The 14,299-nt window shown below is 37.3% G+C and overlaps 1 protein-coding gene and 1 long non-coding RNA gene across 4 annotated transcripts in view; one reads left to right on the top strand and one right to left on the bottom strand.

Annotated features, from left to right (window-relative positions):
* The first annotated feature begins 2,288 nt into the window (after positions 1-2,288).
* The window catches only part of MTX2 (metaxin 2), a 61,400-nt gene continuing 49,389 nt past the window's right edge, over positions 2,289-14,299 (top strand). For 2 of the 3 annotated variants that reach the window (XR_004902599.1, XM_036023257.1), the window contains exon 1: positions 2,289-2,540. Coding sequence is in view for 2 of the 3 variants with exons in the window: in XM_036023257.1 (XP_035879150.1) it covers positions 2,501-2,540 (40 nt within the window). In the remaining variant the exon portion in view is untranslated. The remainder of the gene's footprint in view (positions 2,541-14,299) is intronic. The other variant, XM_028509806.2, reaches the window with a different exon arrangement.
* LOC118500071 lies at positions 6,944-8,649 on the bottom strand. Its single transcript, XR_004902600.1, has 2 exons — positions 7,724-8,649; positions 6,944-7,526 (listed from the first exon to the last, which is right to left on the bottom strand). It is a non-coding gene; the product is annotated as an uncharacterized LOC118500071 (long non-coding RNA).

The following is a 14,299-nucleotide window of genomic DNA, read 5'->3' as shown; positions in this document are numbered from 1 at the left end:
CTCTTGCCTGAATGCCCAGTCCCTTGCCATTCTCTTGCACTTTGGAACTCACCTCTGCCCTTTGGAGTTGATAGGTTTTGGTTTCCTTAGTCCATTTCTAAGTACTTTCTTAGGACTTTGGTTCAGGCTCTACGATATGGAGAAATCTAAAAAATCCTGCATGTGCCAACAAGTAGTCAAAATATTTTATCTTCAGCTTTTTAATGATTACCAACAAAGGTTGGTGATAGAACTTGAATAGCAGATGGGTCTTCGGTTTTACAGGTTATACATAATTCTCCACTGTGCCCAGAACAGACAGGAACTGAAAGCTTTTCTCTTTTATTTTTTAAAGATTTTATTTATTTATTTTCAGAGGTAGGAGAAGAGAGGAAGAAAGAGAGGGAGAGGCATCAATGTGCAAGAGAAACATCAATAGGTTGCTTCTTGAATGTTCCCAACTGGAGACTTGGCCTGCAACCCAGGCATGTGCCCTGGCTGGTGATCATACCAGCCACCTTTCATTTTGTAGGCTGGCACTCAATCCACTCAGCCACACCAGCCTTGGCTGAAAGCTTTTCTTTCAATTGACACTGAAATACCTGGAGCATTTAATTTCTCTTGGTCATTATCATGCATAGGATGAGGAGGAGGAAATTGGGCATAGCTTACTCTTTAACTCTCAGTGTTACCTCATTCAGCTTGAACAAGAAAAACCTGTTATTTCAGCCTCACATAAACTCTGAATCTCAACCAGTGAGAACACTCTGCTTCTTAAAACACTGGTGTGTTTATGTTCATGGAAGTTTTGGGGTAAATTTAATTTAATTCAGCCAGTTTCCTAGTTGTAAAGGGTGATACAAATAGTAATAAGACATTAAAAAATTTACCTAGTGTAGTGCATAGAACTCCTCCCAACCCCTACAAAAAAAGGTATGTTTAAGTTTCTAACCCCTGGTACCTGTGAATGTGACCTTATTTGGAAATAGTCTTTGCACAGGAAATAAAGTTAAGATGAGGTCATACTGTTTAGGGTGGATCCTAGGTCAAGGGCTGGTACCCTTATGAGAAAAGGGAAATTTGGACACAGACACACAGAATACCATGTGAGGAAGGAGACAGATTTGAGTGATATGCCTAAAGCCAACGAAGGCCCAAAACTTATGGCAATCCCCAGAAGCTACAATGGAACAGGGAAGGATTCTTCCCTAGAGCTTTAAGAGAAAGCACGGCCCTGTGGACATCTTGACTTTGGACTTCTAGCCTCCAGAGCTGAGACACAAGACATTTGTGTTTGGGGCAATCTATTATGAAACTAACACTAGTGAACTAGGCAGAAATATACATAATAAACTATAATAGAAGTTTGGAGAATTATGGGAACATACAGAAAGGGCATATACTCCCTAAATGTTATATCAGGGACAGTAATTTTTAGAACACCAAGTTTCCTTTGCAAAAACTTGGTACACTATCTTTTTTATTTACTGTGTGATTTAAAATGAGTCACTTCACCTTTTTGAACCTGTTTCTCATTAGTGAGAGAGGGCTTTGGTCCATCAGATGATATCTGAAGTCTGTTCCACTTATATCTTATGCCTCTAAATCATATTCTGGTTTTTATTTAATTGTATATTTATAACTTCATAAGTTATTAGTTTAAAGGGATAAAAACTAACTTATGGGACTTGGTGTCTTCTCTTCCTGCCCCTCTCCAAAAGGGGAGAAGTGTGTGAAACTAGAGTATTCTATATTTTCTGAGATGAGCTTCATTTGGGGTGTATAGAGTTTAAGGGCAAAATATCTCTCAGCTTAGGTGCTGCTTGAGTCCCCTTCCCTCTGGCAAATATGTCTGACTCAAGGAATAAATACCAATGTCTGTCCACCAGATAATCAACCTAGTAGAACAGAGGAAATGAACCTGGGTTTGAATCTGGGCCTTAGCTGACTCCCTGAGTAAGTTGAAACCCTCTAAGCCTGTTTTCTTATCAGTAAATGGAGATAACAATATCGTTTTACTTAGGTGTTGAGATGATGAAATTAAATAGAATGCTGTAAATATTTTTTTTAGTACTCGATATCTATAGTATGAGCTTAAAATGTCACGTGCTTACAATATTCTCGTTTATAGAAAGGATATTAAAAATTCCTGGGTCCCCCTGCCCATGCCCTGGGTTGGGGAGTGGAGTCACCGGGAACCACGCTGCCAACTCCCCTCCCACCTGCCAGGCAGCTGTCTAGAGGCTGGGACTCACAGGAACCCCAGCGCCCAGGGAGGAGAGTGGGGGCGGTGCCGGCGGAAGCGCTTGCGTGCCGCTGTCAGCTGCGCCGGAAGTTCCTGGTTCTGCCTGGCGGTAACCTTGGGGTCTTCACTGCCACCTCTGCAGTGGTGGTGGGCTTTGCGCGTCCGAGTCTCGGCCTAGGCCAGGCTTGTTAGCTGCCAGGAGCCGCAGGGGTTGTGCAGAAGGACGCTGCGGGCCGCGGAGAGCAGGAACCACGGGCGCAGGACCGCCCGGCCGACATGTCTCTAGTGGCGGAAGCCTTAGTCTCGCAGATCGCAGGTAGCGTGTGTGGGCTCGGACCGCGGGGGCTGGCGTGGCACAGTTGCGGGGAGCAGTGTGGGGTTTAGGGCTGCAGCTTTCCCCTGGCTTTGTGGCATTAGATGCTGAAGTCAGGCCTGAGGTTGGAGGCAGGCGCGGGGTACTGGCCTTATAGTACGGATGAGAAAACTGAGGAAGAGATAGTTGGGCAAGGTCACCCAGCAGTGGTAGGAGTCTCGCCTGCTTTCCCTGGGCGGTGCTTTGTCCGGCTCCCCAATAGGTCGGGAGAGGCAGGGGTGTGTGGAGAAAGGGGTGGGTTGTGATTGAAGTGAGGGGGTGTGGCCACACAGACGTGGAGCCCCGAGGCTTCAGTGTACGAGTGGGAGCAGCCTCTGTGGTGGGACCTTAAATTTAAGCTGATTGTCACCAGTGAGTCACTCTTGTGAGCTTTTTATCATCGAGGGGCCACCGAAGTTCTTGTTTTATCTCCAGGCGACACAATATAGGCATTTGCTAGGTCTCTAGGGTTCACTGAAACATCTTCAAATCTACCTATATTTTTTAGAAACACCGATTTGATGGGCTGAACGTAACTGGTGTAAATAGACTTACGTTTTCTGTTGTTGAGGTTTTTATTTACTGTAGTGAAAGAAATGAAATATTGTTGATAAAGGAAACTAGACATACGTACTGTAGGTGTATATTGATGGATAATAGTTAATCTTTAAATGGAGTTAATCTTAACTTCCTAGCAGTATTTTCAGTATGAGTATGGTAAGGAGACAGTCACTAGGGTGAATAGGTACCATTGAAATAAGGTAGTATTTTGGAAATGGGAAATAGTGAATGTATCATAAAATTTGCCAAAATGTTTTTCATTGCATTTCTTCCTTTTAATAAATACCTTGTTTCTTAGAGAGAGGGAAGCTCTTACTAGATTGCAAGCTTCATGAAAGCAGGGATCATATTTGTTTTGTCCCCTACTGTATTCCGAGCTCCTGTCAGTTGGTGCTCAAATATTTGTGACCTGAATCAATGAATGATCTCAAGATTTCAAATGATATTTCTATTTTTACCATTTATGTTTAAAAAGACAGATCATTAATTTAGATTGTTGCTGTGTTAAAAAATATAAACCATTTCACAGTGTGTGCTGTTATTGGTACACTGTATGCATGTGTTCCAACATGTGCTTTCTTTTAAAGAAAAAGTGATGAATGTCTTTTAGTAAACTTTTAAAGTTTAGAATTTGTCTTCATTTAGTGAAGCTTAAGAATTTCTAGGAATTTTGATCTGTTACTCTAGAAGGAGGCATTTAAAGATGGAAAATTCAATAAATGGTGTTGAGACAACTTAAGTCATAACACCAAAAGAATGAATTAAAGATCCAAAGGTAAAATAAGAACAAAACTGAATTATAATAAAATAATTAGGAGATATAGGAGATTATTTTAACAGTCTTGGTTGGTAGAGGAGGCATAAGCAAAACTCCAGAATTCATGGGAGAAAAAATTGGAAGATTTGATTGCAGAAAAATTTTAAAAGCTTTGTATGATAAATAAAAAGACACCCAACAGAATCAAGGGTAAAGTATTGGAACAAGCAGTCATAAAAGGGGAAATGCAAATGAACAATGAACATAGGAAAAGATGCTCTTTTCACTAAAAGTAAGATAACTTTTTTCACCTGGTCCTGTGGGCAAAAATGAATAGGATAATTTTTAGTATTGACAAAGGGCATGGGGAAAATGGTTACCCTTAAACTATTTTTAAGTCTGTAAATTATGGCTATTTTGGGGGAACTTAATATAGCAATATTTTAAAAAAATACAATCCTTTGACCTAGACTTTCTTCTTCAGGGAATTTATCTGATAAACATGTAAGGACCAGTATTTAAAGAAATATACAGAAAAAGAAAAGAAATACAAAATGATATTAATTGTAGCATTGTTTGTAATGGCAAAACAACAGTGATGTCCTAATTATATATCAAGTACTATGCTCACATTATTAACAGATACTAAAAATGCAGAAGTACACCTGTTAAATATGTTGACTTAAAAGTTTTGATTATCTTACATGAAAACAAGTTATAGAATATATATTGTATCAACCCATTATTATTAAATAAACAAACAAACCCTATGTAAACATGTATATGCTTATGTAAGCAAAAAGACACAAGAATATTCAGCTAATTTTAAATAGTAATTTAAGGGTAATCAGGGTAGGGCATTGGTGGAGGGTAGAGGAACTGCATTTCTGAATTGTTTGAATTGCTGTAGTGAGAATATTTTACTTCTGTAATTTAAGCGAGTATAATTTTAAAGATTTAAAAGATTTTATTTTGGCAAGTAGAGAAAAGAGGGCAGATGAAATAATAATTTATATGAAATCCTGCTTTTGACTTGAAGTGACTTTTTAAGTGTGACTGAAATCCAACAACTATTCAGAATATTCTATTTCTGCCAGTAATATGATTTTGTTGGAAGAACTGAACCTCAGGAGATTTGAGGTATATACATATGTAGTCCTATTTTAACTTAATAAATAATTGTGAGTCTGTTTTTATAGTCAAGAGCTCTAATTTTTAAAGTTTTTAACACTTTGCTTATTATTCTTCCTTTCTATGGGCATGAGTTAACACAGTTTGACATTTTCTTTTGGAAACATTTAAAAGTCTCTTGCCTTTAAGACTGTCTGTGACATACTCGAGCCTTATTCATAAGGACACTTTTTTGGAAGGTGCCTCTGAACTCCCCAGTTTAGGGGAAACACTTTTGTGTCTGTACTACCAGTGTGTCCCCCACCAAATTCCCTCAATCCTTATTTCTTACTGTGACTCAATGGCTTATTCCCTCCATCTCCACTGCTTTTCTTGCTTGGATTACTGTGGTAGTCTCTGAATTGGTTTCCCTGCTTCCAGTCTGGTCCCTTTCCAACCGCCTCTACACTGCAAGCCCCAGTGGGGTTTTGTTTGTTTTATTTTTGTTTTGCTAAAATGCAAATGTGGCTCCTTTTTTTTTTTTTAGGTTTTATTTATTTATTTTTAGAGAGGGAAGGGTGGGAGAGAGAGAGCGAAACATCAATGTGCAGTTGCTGGGGGCCATGGCCTGCAACCCAGGCATGTGCCCTGACTGGGAATCGAACCTGCCATGCTTTGGTTCGCAGCCCGCGCTCAATCCACTGAGCTATGCCAGCCAGGGTGTGGCTCCTCTTTTTTAAACACCTTCCTTGTTTACCCTTTGTAGTAAGTGGAGGGAGATATGTAAGACGCTCCATGAGTTAGTTGAGTCTGTCTCTCTAGCCTCATCTCTTCTCACTCTTTTCCTTGAATATTCTCCTTTTCTACACTACTGGTAGTGTCCACCTTAGGCATGTGTTGTCCTCTGCCTGAAAAGTCTACTTTGCTTGAATAACTTCCTTTTGCCCCTTAAGGCTCTTGGCACATTTTAACCTGTAAGACAACCTGTCATATTTCCTCTCTAATGAGAAAAGTTTATTTTTCTTTTTTGAAAAATGATAGAAGGCCATTATAGAAAATGAAAAAAATCCTAAATAAATAAAGAATAAAGTAAGAATCAACTAAAATCATAACACCCAGATTAAGACTTCATCCCATCCTCATCATTAAAACTTTGGTGAGCAAAGCTCTTTCTCTGTAAAACTGGAGGGGGGGTGGGAAATGACATAAAATATACATACTTTTATGTAACCTGTTTTGTCATATAGCATGTTATGTGTATGAATGAACATATAATCATTTTTGAATGGTTGCATAGGATTACATTGTAATAAAATAATAATTTACTTATATAGTCTTATTCTGATAGGTATTTAGGGTGTGTATTAGTTCCACCAGAGAAGCAGAATTAGGAGCTCTACCTCTTTCTATCTCTACACACACACACACACACACACACACACACACACACACATAATTGGCTTATGTTGTAGTTGTGTGGGTTAACCAACTGAAGTACCAAGTCCACAAGGCAGACGGGCAGGAAGGGGAAATCCAGGAGGAGGAGAGCTCATGTAGCAGGTGCTGCTTGCACTGTCTGATCTCAGGGAGGACTTCGGGCCTCTGTTAAAGGGTTTCCAATGGATTAAATAGGGCCTACCCAGGGTAATCTTCCTTTTGATTAATGTAAAGTCAGTTTATTAGGGACTTCAATTTTATCAGCAAAATCCCTTCACAACAGTGCATTTGAATAACTGGGAGGTGTGTGGTATGTTGTTTCCTCCCTCTGTCTTACCAAAGTCTTCCGGAGGATATTTCTTGTACCTCACCCTGATCAGAAATACAGTAGAAAGAGAATTGTGGCAGATGGAAGTTCAGTCTAGGCAAGTTATGCATCTTAAAGCCATCACAAGTATATGTGATTTTTCTCTATGTAAATTAGTGCCTGCATTGACATATTTGTATCTACTGAATAGTTTTTTGGATACATTTCTTAAAGTGGGAGGAGAATTTGAATTGTTCTTTTAATTCAGTAATATGGAAAGGAATGGTAAATTATGATTTTGAATTAGTAGATGATGATATGGTAGATTTAGAACTTTCAAAGAAGGATAAAAATAGTCCTATATATTCAGTTGTTTTCAAAATCTTTTATAACAGCCTGTGTATTTTAAATTTTGACTTGCTTTTTTTTCTTTTAATGAAAAGATATTCCAGTACATTACTTGAGTGTCTGTTATTTTCAGTTGAGTGTGATTATATCCTGGGGTGGGGGGACTGAGTAGCCTCATTTGAGTTGTGTGACCACATTTGGGAGTAGCCCCTGTCACCAAAAGGGTGGAGTGCTGTATCATAGATGGACAGGCCTGACTCACTTGCCCATTCCTGTGCCAAGAGTGGCTCCACACTTTACACCCCACAGTGCCACCAGATATGTACAAAGGAAGGAGAGAGAGGTGCTGAGCACAGATAAGCAAAACAGTGTTGACTACTTCTTCACCTTGCTTTTACACTGCCTATGGATTTTGGAATGAGAGTTAGACCTGGATTTGTTTCTTTTATTTATTTTTAGAGAGGGAAAGGAGGGAGAAAAAGAGAGACAGAGAAATATCAATGTGTGGTTGCTGGGGGGCCGTGGCCTGCAACCCAGGTGTGTGCCCTGACTGGGAATTGAACCTGCAATGCTTTGGTTCACAGCCCGTGCTCAATCCACTGAGCTACGTCAGCCAGGGCTTCAGACCTGGATTCTTATTTAGCTACTACATACTAAATATGTGACCTTGGCCTTTTTAAGCCTCAGATGAGAAAAGATATGAAATGCTTAGCATTGTTTCTAGCACATTGTAAGGACTCAATAATTGTTCATTAATGTTAGTTTTAGGTATTTACTTATCAGTTTTTCTTTTCCACTTGGTTTTGCCTCTGACTTCCTGTGTGAAGATATGTTTGGTCAAGCTTTTAAGAATCATTTATAAATAGAGTGCAAAATTTATTTCAATAATATAAAATATATAGTTGTAATTATTAAAATCACTCCTAAAACAAATTATTCTAAGATATTTGTTTCAAGATTATATATTTAATAAACTCCAGCCATGTTTATCTTTATTATAAATAGAATTTTTGGTATGTGTCATAGGTATATACATATATTCTGAGTCTTTTTCAGTAGAGGCCTGTTATTAGACATTGCCAAAAAGTTTTAGCTTTAACTTAGCTGATAGTTATGTGATTACTGATATTAAGAGTAAGTGTCCAATTTTCAGCCACTGTGGTAGGTAATTTATATACATAATTGCCAACATTAACAGTTTCATTCTATGAGATAGGTGGTGTTCTTCTTTTATAGATGAAGGAATTGAGGCTCCCTTAGTAAGAAAGTGAAAGGTTAGGAACAAGGCCACTGAAATAAGACAGAAGAACTGTCTTAGAAACTGAGTTCTAAGCTCAGCTCTGCCTTTTCTTTGTTTTATAATCTTGGACAGACCCTTCTGGGCCACAGTTTCCTTATTTGTAAAGGAGGGGTAATATATTTTATAATATATATTAAACAGCACAGAATGGTATGTACATGATGAATGTCCAACACATGGTAGTTTCTGTTATACTTTTATCACCTAAGAGCTCTTGAGGATGTTATCCCATTACCATTTTGGATAGCAGAAAATGTCCAAAGTGTCTCTATTTTTATTAACTCATATACCATCTTTTCTGAATGATCTTATTACTTTCCAGGGCCTTGCTATATTTTAAGCATATCAGTTAATTTTGTCATACTGTAATTATTAATCTTTTGAAATCAGGACAATATCTGTCTGTTCTTTATTTAGAAGCTCAAAACTATATAAAGGATGAAAAGAGAAGACTTGAAATATTTCATTTATCTCATTGTGGGCATGTGGGTACTTAATTATTTAAATTTGTTAATAACTTCATTTTAGCAGTAGTGCTAATTTATAGTATGATCTGGGAAAGTAATTTTACAGGTTCCAGGGAACCCATATGTAAGCATCTTAAAAATAAATATAATGAAAACAGGCATGTTTAAAATTTTTTGTTTTTGTGTACGTAAAAAAGTGTTCTGTTTTATCCAACTCCAACAAGTATTGGGAAATCTGAACTGGGAAGGTGCTCAATGGGTTCTAGAGGTGCAAAGTGGAAAACATAGCTTAAAAGTCCTTTAAAAATAGGAGGATGCTATTCTTCACATGGTTTATTGAAAATGATAATCAAGGCTCTTATAACTGTGTGTCTGAATATCTAAGGATGGTAATTGCAACAGATAATTGAAAAAATACAAGCGTTTAGTTCATTTGTCTTGAAAACAAAGGTATTTTGTTAGTTATTTATACTCAGTACTCTGAGGATTCTCTTGTATTGGGGATGGCACTGAGGAATGATTGAGAAGTTACTGAGCTGGCTGTCACATTTCAGATACTCTGATTCACATTGGTTATATGAATAGTCTCATACTGTAGAGCTTATCACCTTGGCACTTGTGAAGTAGATATTGAAGGGGCAGGTGGAAAAGCTAAACAAAGACAAAATGGGTTATACTTCAGATAAGAGACAAAGCACTATTTATTGACAGCAGTGTGGCCTATTTTAATTTATCATATTGTATTTATGAATAGATTGGAAACCAGATTCTTAGAGGCAGTGTTTTGTTGTAATTTAGAAAATGTTGATATGCTGTTAAGATCACTTGAAAGGCTTGTGTCTGGTCTTGAAATAGTCCATAGTTAAACATAATGTGAGTTTTAATTTTATTGTATGCTTTATTAACATTTTATACTCTGAAATTAAATGACTTTTAGTTTTTAACTGAAAAGATTTTGGTGATGGGGGCCCCATGAAATTTGTCACTCTTATTTCTGTGGAGGCATTTGTGTTATTAATATTAGTTTATTAATTCTTTCATTTTTAACTAATCCTTTCATTAGTTTCATTAATCCTTAATATTAATAATCCTTTCATTTTTTAGTGAAAATTGAAAGAAAGCATCATCAGACTTCTTAACATTTTTTAAGCATTTTAAAAATTTCTTGATAAGTAGTTATCAAATGGACTGGATAGCAAATGGAGATATTAAATTCAGGCTTTTCATTTTTTTTTGTTCAAAGACAAGTTATAATATTTAGCAAATTCAGCTACAGACATTTGTGTAGAAGTATTTGCCTTGCCAGAAAGAGAAATGCATGTTTTAATTTTTTATTGCTTTGTAAATGATCCTCTACTCTATTCTTGGACACTTTTCTTATTTTTGTACGCTCTGTAAATGAATCATGGTTTTGAACTTTTCTACATCAGTAATAAAAATGAAATTTGATTGGTTAGTAATAAAGAAGGTTCTTTTCATAAAAACAATCATTTTGTCATGGCAATTCCCATTAACTCTGTTAGTAACATAGAAACCATAAAAGGCATTTCATTGTGCTTTTACACTTAGCTATGTTTTTCTGCTGATTATATATTTTTATTTCTAAGAACTCTTATAAACTGAGGAAGCTTCTTCATGACTTAACCTGCCTTTGGATTCTTAAAGAGTCTTTTGTTGTATATAGTTACATATATTTATCTCAGCGAATACAGTATCCTTAGATATTGATATAATGGATTTCCATCTCATGTCTTATTTCATTACCTGGTCAAAGTAGAACACTGACTAGAACTTCATACAGATAAATTGTATAATTTGTTAGCCATGAAGAAGCCATCATTACTGCAGCATTTATTCTGTAAGGTAATGCTGACAGATGATGCTTTAGTGATCTGGCCTTTTTTTGACCTCCTTTTCTTTGGGTTCATTATGTCATAGGAAAATATTTTGGCATCATGAATTATAAGTAATATTCCTAATTTTCTTGTGAATTAAAAAGATACATCAGTGAGAACTAGTATAAAAATAAAAAATTACTGTAGTTTTTCCTTAGACAGTATCATTGTTATTTTTACTTTTATCAATTAACATTCTGGTTTGGCTAGTGGATAAGAACTAGTTACAAGTTCACTAAATGGTAATTGATGTTTTGTTCTTTAGTTGAGATTGTGAATTATCCTTGATGTATTTTCTCCTAAAACAGATTTCTTCTTCTGGGTATATACTTATACTAATTTTCTCATTGTGTAACATTTGGTGGATGTTTGGAGAGGGTAAAATAATTTTGATATTAAAATAAATATTTAAAAAGGAAGATATGTTTTAGAAATCATGGATTGCAGTTTAAAGACAAATATTAAGTATGTTTTATTATTTACTGTTTTGGATTATCTTTGTATTGGTAAATGACTTTACTAATCTTTTATAAAAAGATTAGGGTAAGATTTGAATTTAGCTAGCATCATTAAGTCATTTTTCTCTTAGATTCTCTTTTTTCCCCTCATTTCCTGAATATTGTAGCAGCTGCCATCAGACCAGAGTTTATGATAGAGGTAAGCCATTGTGGCCACTGGGTGCCAAATTATGGGAACTAGAGGCCAAATTGTTGTTTTGTGGTCAGGAAACTGGAGAGTGAAATTTTAGGAAGGTAGTTTCAAGGCAACGGATTAATAGAATGGAACTGATTGGTGGGTAGGTGGAAATGTCAAAATCTATGCCTGAAACAGTAATGTAGAATTTATAAATATAACATGGTCAGGAATCAGTTTGATGATTGATTTAGATGAACAGAGGGAAATCTGAGGCTTCGGATGAATCAGCATTTGATTCTCTCTTTAATGCTAAATCTGTGACTAATAGTAATTATTGAAACATAACTGTTCAGCTACTGTTGTAGTGTAACAATGACACAAGTTAATGGCTGTGATACATCCCATTTATTATTTTCATGGACTCTCTGGGTCAGTAAGTCAGGCAGGCCACCAGAGGGATTGCTTGTGTCTACCTCACAGTGTCTGGATCCTCAGCTGGAAAGACTTAAAGGCTAGAGATGATTCAACAGTTGAGAGCTGGAAACATCTGGAAGCATCTCCACTCAGGTTTGATATTGATGCTAGCTAGGAACTCATCTTGAGTGATCTAGAATTCTTACACATGGGCTATCCCTGTGGCTTGGGCTCCCTCAGGGCCTGTGGCCTCAGGGTAGTGAGACTTTTTACTCACTTCTCCAAAGACCAGTGTCTGAGCTAACAAGGGAGAAGCTGTATCACCTTTTATGGCCTTAGCCTTGGAAGTCTTGAAGCATCACTTCTAGCATGTTCTATCAGTCACAAGAGAGTCACAAGGGCATTCAAGGGGGAGGGGAATTAGACTTCAGTTCTTTATGGGGGTGGGGAGTCTTCGGGTTATAGAAAAGCCTGTGGGACAGGAGAGATTGTTGTAGCCATCTTTAGGAAATCCAGTTTGCCACAGTAACACAAGTGGTGATACATTGGTGTAGAGGGCCCAGGTGAGTCTTAATGGGAGAAGGGAACTGTCTAGTCCCATTCATGACCTAATACACTTTCTACTGTAAAATGGGATGAGGGTAGATGGGAAGTCGGGTGGGTGGAATAGTGTGTAAGGGTAGTAGGGAGTGGTATTCCACATTTCAGTCAGTTATCTGTGGAGCTCTCTGAAAGGAGCCACGCGTGTCTTCCCACATGCATGCACTAGCACACCCATTCTTTTTTCTCACCAAAGGCCTAGTATATATGAAGGTTGAGGGTAGCTCTAAGGCAAGTGTGTGTGTGTGTATATACATATATATATTAAAAAAATTTTGTTTATTGATTTGAGAAAGAGGGAGATGTTGATTTGTTGTCCTGTTTATTTATGCATTCATTGGTTGCTGCTTTTACGTGCCCTGATCTGGGATCGAACCTGCCATCTAGGCATATAAGTATCTGATGAGGCTCTAACCACCTGAGCTACTTGGCCAGGGAGGCAGGTTTATTTTTTAACATTTCATAGATGATTGGGCTGTGTACCTCTGGTTAGGTACATTAAACAGTTTGGAGAGAAAGTGCTTTTATGAGTTCATACTGATGAACTTCATATACATTATTGAGATGTCATCATACCTTAATTTGGTTTGATAGTTTTATTTCCAAAGTTAGAGAAATTTTTCACTATCAGGTATCTTTAGATAGCAAAAGACTTGCTTATATTTTCTACAGAATATATTTATTTGTTAGAATGAATTCCTTATTTTCGTACTCTGACAGGTGTAGGGGTACAAAAATTGGTAACACATTTCTTGCCTTTGATAAACTTATGTCTTGCATGGAACACATCCATTGAAACACATAATTTTGCCCTGGCTGGGTGGCTCAGTTGGTTGGAGTGTGATCCTTACACCAAAAGGTTGGGGGTTCGATTCTAGGTCAAGGCACATACCTAGGTTGTGAGTTCAATCCCCAGTTGCGTTGCGTATGGGAGGCAACCTATTGATGTTTCTCTCTCACAGCAGTGTTTCTCTCACTCCCGCTGTCTAAAATAAATAAATGTATTAACAAATAAAATAAAAGAAATGTGTAATTTCAATATAAGTGGTGAATCCTGTATCAGAAATGCTCAGTTAGGATGCCTTTACTAAGCATTTTACCTTTCTTCTCTCAAATTGAATTAGGGGTGTTAGATTTTTAGTGAACATCTCAACTCATCTCCCTGCACCTTCATCTTCTGTCTGTCACACTTGTGATTATTTTTTGGACCCATTTCAAATTTCATGTCCTCTTGTGAATTCTTTTCTGTCTTTCTCAGATAGATTTAGTTATTTGTTCAAGAGGATTCCTGTAGTGTTTTCAACGTACTTCTGGTCTGATACTTATATTAATAATTATTGATTGGGTACATTCTGTGAGCTAGAGACTACATATAGCACTTGCATAATTTATCTAATTTTATTCTTCCAACAACCTTATAAGGTAGGTAATATTTCCCCCTTTTACAGATGAGGTAATTGAGGCAAGAAGAGGTTAAGCAACTTGGCCAAGGTGACTCAGACAATAAGTTGTAGAGTTGGGACTGGAGCCCAGGTATGTCTGACTTGAAGACCTATGTTTTTCCCTCTCCACCTGCATTCACTTTCTGTGTTGTAAATGGTTATGTGTATCCCAGTCCTCTTCTCCACCACCCCGCCACTGGGCCCCCAATTCACTCAACAAAATTAGATTCTAGAGAGCAATGACAATTTTATATTCATCTCTGTCTTTTTTTTTTTTTAAAGATTTTATTTATTTATTTTTAGAGAGGAAGGGAGGGAGAAAAAGAGAGAGACATCAATGTGCGGTTGCTGGGGGCCATGGCCTGCAACCCAGGCATGTGCCCTGACTGGGAATCGAACCTGGCACACTTTGGTTTGCAGCCTGCGCTCAATCCATTGAGCTATGCCAG

This window comes from Phyllostomus discolor, chromosome 4, assembly GCF_004126475.2.
Source record: "Phyllostomus discolor isolate MPI-MPIP mPhyDis1 chromosome 4, mPhyDis1.pri.v3, whole genome shotgun sequence".
Taxonomy (NCBI): domain Eukaryota; kingdom Metazoa; phylum Chordata; class Mammalia; order Chiroptera; family Phyllostomidae; genus Phyllostomus; species Phyllostomus discolor.
This window is presented reverse-complemented; position numbering and strand designations above follow the sequence as displayed.